Source organism: Corvus hawaiiensis, chromosome 3 (genome assembly GCF_020740725.1).
Source record: "Corvus hawaiiensis isolate bCorHaw1 chromosome 3, bCorHaw1.pri.cur, whole genome shotgun sequence".
Classification (NCBI taxonomy): Eukaryota; Metazoa; Chordata; class Aves; order Passeriformes; family Corvidae; genus Corvus; species Corvus hawaiiensis.
In genome coordinates this window covers 104,719,778-104,736,112 of record NC_063215.1, presented here as the reverse complement: position 1 = coordinate 104,736,112, position 16,335 = coordinate 104,719,778, and the positions used below count along the sequence as shown (strand labels likewise).

The following is a 16,335-nucleotide window of genomic DNA, read 5'->3' as shown; positions in this document are numbered from 1 at the left end:
TTTCAAGTAAACTGGATTAAATCAGTGACTTTGTGCACAGGCCCACTTAATCCTGAACCCGGAGCTGTCTGTTGTACAGGATTGCACCTCAACTTTATTGCAGGCATATTAACGTAAAGCTGCTTCCTACAGAACAGCTATTCCTGTGCAAGAAATGCAGTAACTATTTTCACATATAAACTATTTGATAAGTTACGTCTGAAATCTTGTAATAAACGAGTTTAGCATAGGACAGGTCATTTTTTGCCTTACTTTGGTCATGTAAAGAGAGAGACAGGCTTGGCCACTGTAACTTCCTTCCAGCCAGCTTCAACACCAATAGCCAGACTGAAAGGATTTCTCAGTCTTAATTTTCTTCTATCTCAATAAAAGGCATGGCTGTACAAGCAAGTTACTGTTACTTTTGCTGAGGATTTAAGGCAGGCCCCACCTTTTTGGTCCATGGGGTTGGTTGGTTGGTTGGTTTTTTTTTTTAACTGTGCTCCCTAAACAAATTAAACCAGTGCCATAGACAAGCCCCAAGTACAGATTTCCAGCCAGCTCACCTTGCCTTCAGAGCTGGCTCACACTTAAAACATAAATGCATGTGAAATCATCATTTTGCCCCCTAGAAAAAGCTGTTTGAAAGAGATGAGAGTCTTTCTGTTCAGCTGCACACAAAAGGCAGCAATTCAGTTAAGTGTCATTAATCTGTCCCTTGTGCTTGTTTAACAGCAGGAGATCCAGACTGCCAAGCCTGGGTGAATGTGTGGATTTTTTCCAAAGTACAGCAAAGTTCATTTGCTGGAGTCAATTCTTAGTTCAGCAAAAAGTCCCTTAGAGATAGGGGTTCTGGCACCTGCTGGTATTTTGTGTTCAGTTTCTGTAAGGCACTTAAAAAAGACTAACATGAGGGTTGGAAAGAAATATTACAAAGCATAAATGGGAAAGTGTTTGAAAAGTTAAGCATTCTTCTGAGATATGAAATGTCAGGCCTCTTTGAAATTCAAAATATAAAAATGACAGGCTACTTACGTTATTTAAACTAAGAAAAAAAACCCTCCAGATTTTAAAAAGTTTTTTAGTTGAAAGATCTTCACTGTGGCAGGCAGTGCAAGAAAGGACAGTTTGCTTCTTTAATAAGGAGATCTTTTGCATTGATACAGTCAGAATAACAAGCCCAGCTTCTCTTGGAAGGAGAGCGGGTAAAGCTTCTGGCACAGTCACTGCAACCGCTTAGGAAAGCATTAAAAAATCCAGTATTTTTCTCATTATCCTGGACCAGCACAGGAGCTGCAGATGCCCTCCTATTGCCCTTCCCTGCCCTAGCCCTCCTGGGGGATGGAGCTGTCCTCTATGGGATTTGCAGCCCTCAAGCACGGTGTGCAGGACAGTAAATAATCTGAGGCCCAGGACCCCGAGGAGCTGTGACAAGCAGCAGGACAAGCTGCTCAAGCCCTTGCAACATCCGTGGGGCTGCAACACAGTGGGGACCCCAAAGGCTTTGCTGTCTTGGTTGGGAAGTGCATCAAACCTCATGGCCACAGGAGAGGAAAGAGTGTGAAAGAACAGATATCCAGGCAGTTTCCTTGGTTTTGCTGCTGAAAAAGTTCAGTTTCCTCCAGGCCCACCAGCTGGCTGCTGTGCCCTAACTAAAGCACCTGTAATTCTGCTGGGCTGAAGCAAAGCAAGTGCAGAACCAGGCAGTGAGAATATCATTAGAGGCATCCCGAGATCTTTGTTTGAACTCTGACATGTCAGCCTGTGATCCAAGGCATTCCTCTTCTCCTCCAAGAAGTGTTTGTTCACCTGTGCAAACTGCAGTGCAAATTGGTTGCTGCTGGGGAGCACCCTTAGCAAAAGCCAGCATGGGAACAAAAGGATGGAGAGAGGAAACCAACCTCCTCCTGCCTGGCAGTGCTCTGGGAGGACGAGGTTCAAACACAAATAGATCACAAGGAGAGATGCGTGTCGGATGCACAACCTGCCAGGTCAGTGCTTGGGAACAGCCGTGTCTCTGGAGCAGGATACAAGGGCATCCATTTCCCCTGCACTGCAGGAAAACACACTCCATGAAAGCTTTAGGTTATTGGGCTGGAACTGGTGACCGCTGGTACTTCTGTGCCTTTACAATCTCTTCAAGCAGAGCTGCCTGTGCCCATGCCAGGCTGGCGGCAGGCGGGTGCCACAGCAGCAGGGCTGGCTGCCAGCGTCCCCATAGCTGTGCCAGGAAGGTGGCAGCACCAGGCAGCTGTTGGCTAAAGCAGGGCAGGGTGGCTGCCCCGGGCAGCCTGGCCACGAGGGGCAATGTGGCAGCCTCCCTGTTTTCCCACGTGGTTTTTGCCACTCCTGGTAAACCAGGCTTGTGGCTTGCTTGAGCCTCACCGAGGGTCCTCGTTAGGAATTAACTCTAATCATGTTCCCTTCCCCTCCCTCCTCACAGGCTACAAGGAACAGGGGATCCCACAGCAGCTGTAGTGGCTGGGACAAGTATGGTCAGAGAAACACGGCGAGAGATTTCCTTTGGCAGCCGTGGGCCACGGACCTTTTCATTACCCTTTGTCTCTCTTCTTCTCCCTTTTGTTTTGTTTCCCTGTGTCTGCCCGCTTCACCTGCCCGTCCAGCGGAGCGGAGATGCCGAGCAGCCGGCGCAGACTTGCACTGACGGCCCCGAGCAGCGGAGATGAGGCAAGCATGGCTTGGCTTAGGAGTGGTCCCGGCCAGCACGCGGTGGGCGGCCGACGAGGAGGACGAGGGTGCCCGGACAAGGAAACACCCTTGGCGAAGGTGGCACCTGGGCAGGCAGCTGAACCAGGGGAGTGGGAGATGCTGCTTTCTCTCTCCTCCCGGGGGAGGTCGCTGTGAAGACGTTTTGCCTCCTTTTTATGCTCGCTGTTAAAGGACGCTGGCTGCGAACATCAAATGCCAAGGAGCTATTCATAGATATATGTACAGGCTGTCAAAGCAAACCAGTGGTACTTTTTTCCCACCCCGAGATTCCATCCTTGACTGCTTTGCAGTAGTGGAGGGTCCAACCCAGCTGTCTGTGTATATATGACGCTCACTGAAGCTCTGTCCCCACAGATGTCTTGAGAAAAGTGCTTGCTGTAAATCGTATTGTACCGCTGAAGTGACTGGGGCCACGCCCTGCTTCCATCCGCTGCCACCATGCAAAGACCAGAGCTCCCACCAGCCCAGGGGACACATGCCTAGCACAGGACTGGTGTCCTGCAGCACTTCGCCTCTAGGGCAGCGAGTACAGCCTTGTGCTGCCAAAAGCCTCTCGTGTAAAACAGTACTGGGGGAGCCAAAGAACGAGACTTTTCCTGCCCCGAAAGGGACTTGCTGGCAGCGTCTCTGTGCTTTGGAAATGGATCCCCTTAGAGCGCGCCGAGTGCTCCTGGCTGAAGCTTCCCCAGGTAAGTGTCTGAAGCTCCAGGATCACAACCTGGTGCTTTGGGAGCTGTTGTGGCTGGAAGGCCCATGGCCAAACGGGGTAGGGCTGGGATTTCATAGTTTGAACCTGATGTGCAGAGTTGCAGTGGCCATCCAGGTGGAATGACCCCTCTGATCCTCAGCGTGGTGTCGGCACCTGGATGCTTTTCCACTCCAGAAAGATGGCAGGAGGAGGAGCCCTGCTGAAAGAGGACAATGCCAGGCTGCTCCCATCCAGGGAGAGTCCTTCCAGCCAGAGGAGCTTCACACAAACCCACTGCCAAAACAGGGAGCTGCCCAGGCATGGCAGAGCTGAGACCCACTCCCAGCCCACTGCTCCTGCCAAGAGGCAGACGGTGAGAAAGGGATGGCAGCAAACCCCACTGCTCTACAAGTGTCTAGCCTCTCCTGGTATGATGGTCTGCTTTTAACAAAGGTTTTTATTTTTCATGCAGAACAGGTCCTGTCAGCTAAAATACCTCCTGTTGTAAAGAGAGCTGGGGTGTCAAACAGCAGCCAGTGCCCCTGAGCTGCCCACCAAGGGTGGAGGAGAGCCCTGTGCTGGGCAGGGCACCTGTCGGTGATCCCACAGAGAGCTGCTGGGGCAGGAAGCTCCTTCGGTGCTTTGGTGTAAACCTCTGGCTTAGTCTCCCCACAGGCCCAGGTGTTCTCCTGATGTCTGGACACTGTCTGGCTTTAATGCAAGACTTCTCTTCCCAGAAAGTTTCCTACCTGCCCAGTGCCCGCCCTGTGCTGTGAGCCCACAGCCTGTGGAAAGCAGGCATCAGTACCTCTTTGCTCCCCCAGCTCAGGAGGTCCTTCTCAAGGGCTAAGGATAAAGCATCATCCACAGTCCCAACTAACTCGTGGTGGGACAGGACCCCTCCAAACTATGCACATTTATCCTATGCAGGCATCAGAATGGATGGCAGACTTTTTTCACTTCACCCTTCCATGGCTGTGTGCTATAAAAAGCTTTGGGCTGCCTGAAAAGGAGAAAGGGGCAGAGAGTTGGGAGCCTTGGGAACACCGGCCTTCGCTGTGAAGATGCTGGCTCAAGCATTTCCTCTGATCTCAGCAGTCTTAATTGGAAAATAAATAAATAAATAAATAAAAACAAGGAGGCAAATTCATAATATAAACAATTAATTGTATATTTTACCAAGCCAGACTTCAGCTAGGGCAGTGTATTTGTACAGCTGAGAAACAGCAGTATGCAGTAAGGGAAATGACAGGTCTCCAAAGCAACCCCATGGCAGAACCACAGGAATAACTTGGGATGCATTTCCCTTGCCTCACACCCTAAACCATGGCTTGGTCTGCCATGCTGGATAGACAGAAACAGGTATTTAGTTACTACCTTGTATCCAAACAGGGATGCTGAGCTCAACTTTCTGGGCTGCTGCGAAGATCAGCGAAGATCATTCCATGGTGCAGACAGGAAAGCTTTGCATTTGTCATTTTAGAGGAAAAGAGATGAAAACCCATCAAGTTTTAGAGCGGCGCAAGCCACACAACACGAGCAGCAGAGAAGCAAAGGTTTCCTTGGAAGGCAAGTACCAGTTGGTGCTTCCTGTCCACCCAGGGCTGGAAGTGCTCAGGAGGAAGAGCAGCACAGTTATCCTGCCACCCAAACCACTTGCCCACTCAGCTGCAGTGAGTGCAACGACAAAGAGCAACAGTAACCCCTCACCTTTGCCAAAACAGAATGGCTGGGTCAAGTGCAAACACCAAACACTGCCTAAGCATAGAGTTAGTTGTGCTGTGGTGTCAGGATGGGTGTGCAGGAGCCCCTGCAGACATGGATAACAGGCCATGGATAAAAGGAACCAGGCAAAACCTTTGGGTGCAGAAGCTCTGAAAGAGGAGCAGCAAGCATGGCTTAAGAACAACTTCTGGTGCCTGGGAAGTCGGGTTCACTTTTAGAAGGTGGATTTAAATGTGTAGTGGACAGGCAGCACAAGAAGCCTCAGGCTGGGGAGGATTAAACAAGCTGACATTTTCACTGGGCTTAAACTTCCAAAAGTTGCATCTGCTGAGGCATCAGATGTCAGATCAGCAGCAGATGCCCCATCCCAGAGACCCAGCACCTGTACAAAAGGTCCCCTGGGAACAAAAAGGGGCAGAATTAGCTCCTCATCAGCATCACCAGGGTTTTGCTGACCTTTTGGGCCACATTTGGTGCTGTCTGTCTCTGTGCTCTAGCAAGGATGGGAGAATTGGATTGGCTGGGAAAGGACTGAATGGAAATGCTGCCCTCCCTGGGATGGCTGCAGGTCTCTGAGAGCATCAATTTGGTGAGGTCTGGGTGCTGGCTGCATTTATTGCGGGAGGGAGTTTGGGACCGCAGTGCAGCACTGCACAGACGAGGTGTGGGATTTATAATTTACTTTCAGGTTTTGCTCTGTAAAATTTTTTCTTATCTTTCACCTTTTTATGAAATTGGTGAAGCCAAGAAAACACTCAATGCACCACTTCAGAGGCTCTGAAATCTGTCAGATGACACCCCGGACAAAAAGCCTTATTTCTGCCTGTTGTGGTGATTTGCTTAATTGATTTTAATTAGAAGCAGACAGTTTCCCACTCTCTGCTTTAGGACAGGAGCCACTTTATAGATTGGCCTTGCTACCAGGCAGCAAGCATCAAATTGCATTTTCCCCAAGGCTGTCCTGTGGTAGCAATAACAATGATAAATCCTTGTGCTTTTTCCAATAGCCCTGAATAAAACCCGCCCTGCCAAGCTCCTCCCAGCCCAGGTGTGAGAAGCAGCCTGCTCTCAGGCAGTGGTGTGCCCCTCACCTTGGCTTCAGGTCTCCCCATGGCAAGAAGAGGGGAGCTGTGGGGATCTCAGAGACTGAGCCCAGGGCAGGGCTGTGGTCACCAGGGGGTTCTGCAAATCCCATCTTTAGTATCACACCCTCCACTATGACTTGGTTTTCCTCCTCTCACAAGAGGCCAGAGTTCTGTGGGCAGCTGGCAGCAGCTGGAGGGGGTGTGTGTGGTGCCCACAATCCAGGCACTGATAAGAGCCGTGCCATGAAGACACAGTTATGAGTAACAATTTGGAGCTTCCCTCCCATCAACAATCACTTTCTTTCTCTTTAGGGTAAAATTAACCACCCAGCGCTTTCACACCTCTTTCCGAAGTATTGCAGAGGGGACAACACCTCCACCTCCACCGGGCCTGGATAAATCCCCTCCCTCGTGTGGGAGCTGTGCTGTGACTGCTGCTGCCACCCAGCCCTGCCTCCTCGCCAGCACAGCCAGAGGTCGCAGCCCCGAGCCCTCCAGCTGGTCCAAAGTGCATGGCACCCAGCTATCCCAGCACCATCAGCTGCTTTATAAATGTAGATGTTTGACACGCGAGTTCTACAGCTAAAGAGTGATAGTGGGTAACGAGGAATAAACGCAGTTGCTTCACCCCCGTCTGCCAGCAACACGGAATTTTCTGCTGCTCCTTTCTGATTGTGAAAACCAGGCTTCTCCAAAACAAAACAAAACAAAACAAAACAAAAACCAAACCAAAAAAAAAGGGCTTTAATGAAATAGTTTCTTGGTACTTGAACCCAACCGGGCTGAACAACTGATTTACTACTCATTGGAAAGTAATTCCAGGTAGGAACCAACCCAAATGTGTAGCCAGTCAAAAACCAGCTTCATTCTGGGTCAGCCCAACCATTGCAAGGCAGGGCACAGTAACATTTCTCCCAAGTTCATTGGTGTTGCCAAATCTGTATTTACCACGGAAAAGGTGCTTTGGCAGGTGAGCCCCACCCTCCCAGCCTTTTGCCTGGTTGGCCATACTTGCTGCAGGGCCTTGGCATCACTCTGAAATCTGTCAAATGACACCCAGGACAAAAAGCCTTATTTCTGCCTGTTGTGGTGATTTGCTTAATTGATTTTAATTAGAAGCAGCCGTGGCAATCGCAGCCAGGAAGGTCAGCGGGGCTCTGTGCTGGGAGCAGCTCCGGCACAGGCAGCCTGGGGTCAGGAGTGTTAGTCTGTGACTCCATCTGTGCCACACCCCGTGCTTCCCAAGACACAAAGCTGCATGTTCCTGCCCACGTGCACTGACTGTCACACATTTTAATGAAGACCTTTCAGTTCTGCTGGAAATCGTCCCTTAAGTCTTGCTGTGAGTATTGTGCTGAGCTCTGTGGATGGGAAGCTGGAGAGTCACAGTCCCAGTATTCTCCAGGGTTTTATTCCACCCTAGCCTTGCCTCCTGCTCGTTCTGGGCTGACCCTGCAGTTCACACACATGCATACACTCCAGCCAGGGTGCATTTTCTTGCTACCCAGCCCAAACTGCATCCACCACAAGACACCACTGAGAGTTCCTTGACATCTCAAGCCCAGGTACAAGGGGACCCATAAGCCTGGCTGGATCTGACATTCCTCCCAGTTAAAAGCAATGTCTTCTCCCACACGCTTGCTAACCTTGGTGTGGCAACACAGCCCTGTATTTTATAGCTGACTTTGCTTCATGCTCACACACACACGATGCACTTTGAAGCAGTGCTGCAATTTAATTCCCAAACTGGCACTCAGCATTCCCACCCCCCTGTGGGAGCAGCATGCTGCAAAACCCCAGCTCACAGTGGCACCAACTGAACCAGGGTTAATTACAGTGAATCCCATCAGAGCTCATGCCACCCACAAGCCATCCTTCCTCCTCTTGTCATCTGTATAAATAACCAAGCCAGGCTAAAAGCCAAGTCCTGCTTCTCTTGCACCCACCCACTGGCCAGAGGGAAGCAACAATGCCCTGTCCCCACTGCTGGAATGGTGCAGTGGGAAGTGAAGGCTTCATTCAGGCTCTAAGAATGGCAAGGCCAGAGTAGCTCAATTCATCTTCCAGCTCTAAGAACGCTTTCAACAGGCAGGTGAAAGGGAATGGCACATTTTGGCTTGGGACCAAAACAGGGGCTCACCTCTACCAGCCCTGCCTGGAGGTGATGGCAGTGCTCTCCCAAACACCCAGCAAGTGATCCCACCCTGACCCACACCCCTCCTTCACCCACCACACACAGACAGAGGCGCTGCTCCCGAGGCTGGGAGGGGGATCGCTGGCTCAAGTCTGTGTTCTCCTTGGTTTTGGCCATGTATGGGTACATCAGATTTTTCCACCCTAGGAAGGAGGGAGCAGGGGCCTGCCCACCTGTGCCATTTGCACCTTGCTGGTGAGCCCACCTTTCATTTTCATACTGGAGCCCAAACTGAGGGGTTGCAGAGGACCATTTGTACGCCTATTTATATCACTGAGTATTGGATTGTGACTTCTTGTGTTTTGATACTGTGGATATTTTTTTTTAAAGTTAAATATATTCTATTGCTGGACAGCTGGAACGAAATGCAGAGTCTCTTTACATCACCTGGAGAAACCCCATCAATCCTGATTCCAAACGGCTTCTGGTTCTCCTCCTCCCACCAGCAAGGCGATGGAGAGCATCCAGCAGACACCAGCCCACACCCACATCCCCTGAGGAGAGGAGGCAGGGGCCAGGGCATGGCTTCCTTAAGGAATTCACCACCAGGACCTTCCAGAGGAGGAGAAGGCTGGTGAGGAGCCTCACCTGCACCTCTGGAATGGAGACAAGGGAGGGGGGGAAAGCCACCCTCTGTCCCCTTGTGCACATGCCCACCGGCAACCCTTCTCAACTGGGTCTTGTTTGCAATTTTAACACTTCAGTATGACTCCAGGCACATTATCCCTGTGAGAGAACAGCCCACGTGCTGTCAGGAGCTTGGCCACAGACACCTGAGCAGAGCTGAGCAGGTGGCAGAGCCTTCCCATGAAAGGCAGCTCTGCTGCAAGGACCAGCAGCTTGTCAAAACACCTGCACATTTCAGGCAACCATACCCCGTGCTCTTCCTGTGATGTACAGTGCCACAAAATGCCACTGCTCTGCTCCCTCTCCAAAGCCACTGTGGGTGGGGAAGCACATGGGAGATCCCAACTGGATTGGGGGACCAAACTCGGATTTGGTGCAAGACCAGCAAGAAGGGTCTTCTCACACCCCATGGCTTTGAGGGGTCTGGGAGGTGAGGCAGAAGCTCCCTTTCACGTGCCGTATGTTTCTATTCAGGCTTCACCCCTCGGCACGGGAAGCACTTTGGGATGAAAACTGATGTATAGTAGTATGATACTATTAATACAGCCATGCAGACACACCATCACATGGCAAACCCACTAGAGAGATCTGGGATAATTATTTCACAGATTTCTTTAGCACCCTGCTAATGGAACCATTTCAGAAGGGGAGGAGGAAAATTAGCAATAAACCACACAAAAGCTAAGTCAGAAACTGGAGCTTGGTGAAGACAGATGAGACACAGGGAAAACCTCCATGCCTTGTCCTCATCCAAGCACCACCACGAGAACAGGTCTCTCCCTCAGCTGAAGGAACAAGCATCTCCAGCTGTTTCTCAGCCCCTGTCCCAGGGAGCACTCTGGCATCATGAGGCAGGAACCCAGAACATTTTCAAGAAGTCAGAAGAGGCAGAGAGGCAAGTGGTGATGAGCACAGCCTGCAGCTTCTCCTGGCTCTCCTCAAATAGGCAGCAGCACCAGCTCAGCTGCAGCAGAGACCACAGTCCCTGTTCTGAAGCCAGACAGCACCATCACCCAGAAACCCAGGGAGCAGGGTGACCAGCAGGTCCCTGGGGCACTTACCCTACAATATGCTGGCCCTTGCCAGGAGACAAGCTCAGGCTCCTGAGGAACTGGAAATGCCCAACACAGTCCTGTTCTGCCCTTCTCCAGCATCCTGTGGGTGGGCAGAAGCCAGACCAGAGCTGCTGCTGCCCCCTTGCCCAGCCAGAGGAGGCACAGCCAGAGGCCATGGCTGCCCTGCTCCAAGCCCCACACCACATTCCTGGGCACCCCCCTGCCCGGCCACCCACCTCCCCCACAGCGTGGCCCAAGGGGAGGCCCACAGCCACCACACACCCCTCACCCTGACTTCAGGGGCAAATTGGCTCACCCCCAACACAAGAGCAGAGCCAGCCCAGGTGCCCTCACAGCACAGCCCAGCCCTTGCTGTCACTCCTCTGTGCACCTGCTCCGTGCAGCACAGCAGTGGTGGGCCCAAGGAAACTCCCTTTCCAGCAACCACCACACAACAGGGACAATTCCCTCCCTCTCCACTTGCAGCCTCCCCAAACCAACTCACCTCCTTACAGCTGCCATACACATCTGGGATACATGCAACCCTGCAGGATCTCTTGCTGGGAGACCCATAGGGCTGCAGCCACAGCACCAGCACCACTCCCAGGGCGATGGGGAGCAGCTGTGACTTCCTGCATGCTCCAGAGCAATCCATGTAACCAGGTGTGCTTTGCTTCGGGCCATCTGGGACAGTTTGGGCTGTTGCCTGCTGTTACACTGGTGGGGCAAAAGCAGCTTGTGCAGGAGGGCTGGGGTCAGTCCTGGCGTGCAGCTCCCTCCAACAGGGAGCTGGGGTCTGCCCACCAGCAGCTCTCACTACTGCCATGCAGAGACATGGAAATACACCACCTGGATATTGGATCATTTAGAGATACACATTTAGAAAAGCATCATTTCAATTGTATTCTGTTCAAACTAGCCTGAGCAACCATGTAAAAAAAACAATGTCTGTGCAAAGGAGGGTTATTGCAAGGTATGCATGTACTATGTCTAAATCTCTAAGTCATGCAGTCCAGATACACACTGAGATCCACACACAGCTATGAGAAGGTAGCACCTGATCCTAGTAGGTAATATTACAATTACAGGCTATTTCAGAGCTTGTTTCCACAGGAAAACTGCAGCACTGTGGAAGAGGATGTGAGCTGCAGGCCTGGCAGGAGTGTACGCTTATGTCTAGGGCACATTGAGCACTGCGCTGCCAGAGGTGTGAAGGGAGGCTGTGGGTTTTTAAGGGACAGGTCTTGGTTCCAGGCCAGCCAGATGAATGCCAAATTCCAGGCTGAAATTCTGTTTATTCAGAGGCCCACATGCTGTTGAGCAGCCTGGGCAGCACGGGGATTAGGAGCCACTGTCCCTGCAGAGACAGCGTGTGAGCGCCCTGGCAGGCTCAGAAGGCTGCAACCTGCCCTGCTGGAACCTCTGCCCACCAAAGCAGCCACTATCACTGCCTGTCCCACCCGTGGCCAAAGGATAAAAAGGGTTCAAAGGATAGGATGGCACCAACCTGCCCTGGGGATGCTCCCTGGGCAGCAGTGCCGTGGGCTGGACCATGCGGGTACACAGGTGCTCAAGAGACATCCTTTCTGATCCTTAATGATCCCCCTGTAAACCACAGGGTCTGTGAGCCTGCCTGCAACGCCATGTCCCATGGGAAGAGCAGCTGGGCACGTGCAGAATGTGGCAGTGGCATCGGGGCACATTTGAAGCACCTGCTTGGGGCTGATGAATGGTGGCAGGAAGCACGTGGCACCCCATGGAGTCCACCCACGGATCCTGCCATCTCCCCTTGCAGCTCTGGAGGCATAAAAAGAAATTAAGCATGAATTTAGCACTAGAAAAAGATACCACACTGCCAGTAGGAAATGATTTTTAGCCACAGATGCTTTACAACTGAGGAAACATATCTGTAGCATCTCTATCTTGCTACTACAGACTCCTTTCTTCTCACATTCCATTCTCTGAGCCCAACCCCACTGCTGCAAGAGAAGTAGATCTCTGTGTGTGTGTGTGTGTGTCCCTGCGGAAGTCCTGGGGTTCCTTCCATGGAAAGCAGCATGTAAACTGTCTTGGAGCAAAAGCCCCTTCTGACACAGAGGTCAGCCACAGAAATTAAAGTATTTGATTTTGTTTCCTCACTCTGGTCAGGTGTTTGAGTAAACAATGTTGTGCCTCTATTTCTCTTCGTGCTCTTTTGTCCCAGTGGTTTCAAGTCTTAGATTTCTGTCTTAGGGGAAGTGTGTTTGAACACCCTGGCACCAGGCAATGTGGAGAGGGGGGAGCTGGCCCAGAGGTCTGACATCATCAGTACACACCAAATAAAAGGTAGGAGGCACAAAGTCCCAACAAACAAAGCACCAGCCTCAAGCAGGCAGTGGAGCAGGGCCAGAAGTGGGATGAGCTGCTGGGGCCCAAAATTTTTGCAGTTTCCTCCAGAGCTGTCCCCGGTGGGATTCACTTGTCAGCCTCCTCCATGGGCTTTCTCTTCTCAGTGGCACCAGCAGCAGCTCTTCTGTGCTCTCTGGCTGTTCCAGAGTGGAAGCACAGTTTCATCCTGGAGAGCAGCAGGAACTACCAAGACAGGTCCCCTAAGGGTGGGAAGAGATGTAGGGGTGGGAAGAGAACACCTGACAGTATAAAAGCAACAGCAGCCCCTGGGGCCACCCCCAGAGCAGTAAATCCCCACACAGAGCCTTCCTTGCTGGAGGCATCACTTGTGGTGGGTCAGGCACTGAGGTGCAGGACATGGCAGAGCTGTGTCCACAGCCCCACTGTGGGGGGGAGAAGCGTGGTCCTGGGCATGGCAGGTCATCCCTGGGACCTCTGGGACTGCAGAAGCAGTGTGGCCACCTTCATGGACTTCAAACTACGTGGCAAAAGATGAATCAAACCAGCTGATACCACAGCAGGGCCCTCCCACTTCTCCCATTTCCCAGGAGTTTCTAAACTTTTATTTTTTACATTTCACATCAACAAGGAACTGGTATTTTTTCAAGGCCAGGGAAGTGAACAAAACGCGGACTTGAATGAGAGTGTGAGTGGGAAAGCTGTCTCCCGGGGGACAGGGGCTGGGGCTGCCAGGGGGCTCCAACCCTGGAGTGGCACAGGGAGGAGAGAAGTGTTGCCCCAGCCTCTCACCCCCAGAAGCACCCGGAGTCTATGCCCAGAAGTGAGATGCGGGCAGCACGAATCCTTCACCCCCTGCCCTGCTCAGGCTGGGTCCGGGACAGAGCCGCTGCTAGAAAGGGCGTTTATTAATTTTAGCGACCCGCGGAGCTCGTACTGAGAAAGCCAAGCCCCAAAAGTGCCGGGGGTGGAGGGAACGCCCCAAAGCAGCGGCGCCCGGGGAGCAGCAGGGCCTGGAGAGCATCCCGGGCAGCGCTGGGCTGCGGCCCCCTTCCCGCCGGGAAGCGCTGCCCGCGCCGCCGCCGGGGGCACATCGCCCTCTCCCGGCCCTCGGGAGAAGCGCCGGGAGCCCGCCCGACCCCGGCACCCGGCTCCGGCACCCGGCTCCCGGCACCCGGCTCCGGCCCCGCCACCCGGCTCCGGCCCCGCCACCCGGCTCCGGCACCCGGCACCCGGCTCCGGCACCCGGCTCCGGCCCACACGGGGCAGGGGGTGGGCGGCCGGGGGTCGGGGCTCGCTTCTTAAGGTGCGGCGGAAAGGGGTGCACAGCCCCCACCAAACGCGAGCCCGCCCCACCGAAGCCTGGAGGGTGTCCCGGCAGCATCCCCCCCACAGCACCTCCAAGCCAGCAGGACTCCGGAGGTGTCAGGCACATTCCCACGACGAAGTGGCTGAGGGAAAAGGCATCCCCAGGCTGATAAGCACCCTCCGCACTCAGATGCTTCTTGGCCATCCTGTCACCCGTGCCATGGTGTCCCCAAGTTCCCCCGCCCACACATCCCCTGCAGCAGCACACAGGCAGGAGTTTTCCCACCCTGGCAAGCCCCTCACTCCTGCTTGCCCCCGGCCACACTGGGCAGGAGGACATGGGGGCCCTGGGTGAAACCCAAAGCAGCTGTTGCCAACTTTGAAGCTTCAGGCTGGGGGCTGCTCTGCATCATCCATGGCAGGGGTAAAATCTCCTCCTGAGGGGCTTCCAAAACACCACCAGCTTGTGAACAAACCCAAGCACACCATTTGACCCCTATCAGCCACCACAGCCAAGTGCTGCATTTTCAGAGGCTGGAACACCCAGCTGGCCCCCAGCACCCTCTGATTTATAGGAGGCTCATTTTGGGCAAGTAGTGCCTAATCAGATAATGATGAAGGAAAGGAGCTGTCCCCTCCCCACCTACAGCCTGAGCAGGCTGCCTTACACCCCCTGGCACCGCTGGAGGTGCTGGGAGGCTCTGTTCTGAAAGAGTAAAGGTCTCAGCAAGGTCTAAAGTTTTCTCTGTTGCATTAATAACAAGTCCTGGCCTCTCTTCTCTATACTGAGTTTATGAAAAATTTAGTTTATTGATCCATAAGGTGGCAGGAGCTCTGGGCTTTGCTTTGGGAGTGCAGTAAAGTCAGGTGGGGGGGGGGGGGGGAAGCCAGGCTCTTGCTGTGGCATGTGCCAATGGGGGCCTGCCCCTTCCCAACCCTCTGCATAAAACTTAGGGTCAGCAGACACCAGCACCCAGCCACAAGGGGTTTCTTTTCCTGACTTACTCCCTTTTCCTCTTGAAAGGAGTAAGATGAATGTGTTTTTACAAACAGACTGTGTGAATCTGCTTGTTGATTTGGCCAGGGACTTACAGACAGGGAAGTAATGGGAAAAACTGTCAGTTCTAGAACATGTTACCAATTGACACGGAGTGCTGCTCAGCCAAGGCCATTTTAAATTCCTGAACCTAGAGAAGAAGAACAAAGACTTAATAGAATTACGAATGTTGTTCTGCTATACATAAAAACGGGGGGATGTGCATATAAGACGGGGACATGTGGTAGGCATATTGGGAAGTCTGTACCTTCCAAGTATCTCAGCCAATGGGGAAAGGAAGAGGGTGTTGCGGCCAGGAAATTAGGATAAAAAGGAGGCTGCATCCTCCAATAATTTGAGAGACCTCAGGGGAAATGCCCCATGGCCTCTCCCTTTATTTGAATAGTTACAGGACTCCTCTGTCTCCTTTCTGGACATGAACCTCTGGCGTTGTGAATTTTTCTGCACACTCTCCACCACAATGTCATGGTGTTTCCTCAACTCTCAAAGGAGGTTTTCACAGAACAGGGCTCTTCACCCTCTGTTTTCGCCTTTGAGGGTGCAGCTGGGTACGTTTTGGAGGCTTTTGTTTTCCTCTGAAGGTAGGAAGAGGAAATACCAGAGAGACCCCAAAAACTGGACCTATAAGTAAAACAGGCAGTCAGCTCTGCCGGAGTGAGCTCAGCAGCCAGACAGGAAATGTGTTTGCTTTCCCACAGCCCAGGAGAGATCGCTGGTGCACAGGCAGCAGCCTCACATCCAGTGTTTGCCAGCTCTGCCTACAACCAAGGTTTCTAGCTTTCAAATTCCAGGCTGCAGGGTTTCCCCTGCAGCTTGTTTTAGAGGACCTGTGGTGAGCCAGGACTGGTCCCCAGGCCAGGCTGCTCCTGGTGGTCTGGGCACTAAATCTGGCTTTCCTATGGGGCAGCCCACCTGCCCCTCCTCAGCCACATCTGTGCCAGGACAGCTCCTGCTGTCCTGTGCTTGCACAGCCAACCAGGAGGGAAAGGAGCTGCCTTCAGGCTCTACAACCTGATTCCTCCTTCATTGCAGAAACAATCGGATGGTTTTTTTGTAGCCTTTGGTCCGAAGCACTCCCTCTGGCCCTGCCTATAGTGCAGCTGAGAGGGAGAGGAGCAGGCGGAGTGTTTGCTTGTGCCAAGCAGTTCTGATTCTCCTGGGCACTTTGGTATTCTCCAGTGCAGAAATCACAGGGTGGCATTCAGAAACCGCTCAGTGGGAGCCAAAAACATTCCAAAAAACTTGGAGCTGCCTTCAGTGGCCTTCCCTGCAGAAGGGGGATGGAGAAATTCAGGCCTCTGCGGCAGGTCGCTCCCATGGAGCCTGGGCCCCCACAGCCCCAGTTCTGCTCTGCCCCTGCCCTGCTCCCTGCAGAGCCAGTTCCTGTTTGTCAGGATCTGTTCCCAGCACAGGGTCCTTCTCTACTCTCGCTTTTGTGCAGCACTGCTGGAGCCTGATTCCCCCCCAGTCATGGACATGAAAGGCTGTTGCAACGCTGTCACAAGCTGCACAGGGCAGACACTGACTGCACACCAGGGGAA

At 52.8% G+C, this 16,335-nt stretch overlaps 1 protein-coding gene across 6 annotated transcripts in view; it reads left to right on the top strand.

Moving 5' to 3' along the window:
- Window positions 1–8,762, top strand: part of STUM (stum, mechanosensory transduction mediator homolog) — a 48,690-nt gene extending 39,928 nt beyond the window's left edge. For 2 of the 6 annotated variants that reach the window (XM_048297874.1, XM_048297870.1), the window contains 2 exons: window positions 2,607–3,398; window positions 6,520–8,762. In XM_048297874.1, the coding sequence (XP_048153831.1) occupies window positions 2,607–2,644 (38 nt within the window). In that variant the 3' untranslated portion in view covers window positions 2,645–3,398; window positions 6,520–8,762. Of the gene's footprint in view, window positions 1–2,422; window positions 3,399–6,519 lie in introns of all 6 variants that reach the window. The other 4 variants (XM_048297875.1, XM_048297871.1, XM_048297869.1 and 1 more) reach the window with 2 other exon arrangements.
- The last annotated feature ends 7,573 nt before the right edge of the window (window positions 8,763–16,335 follow it).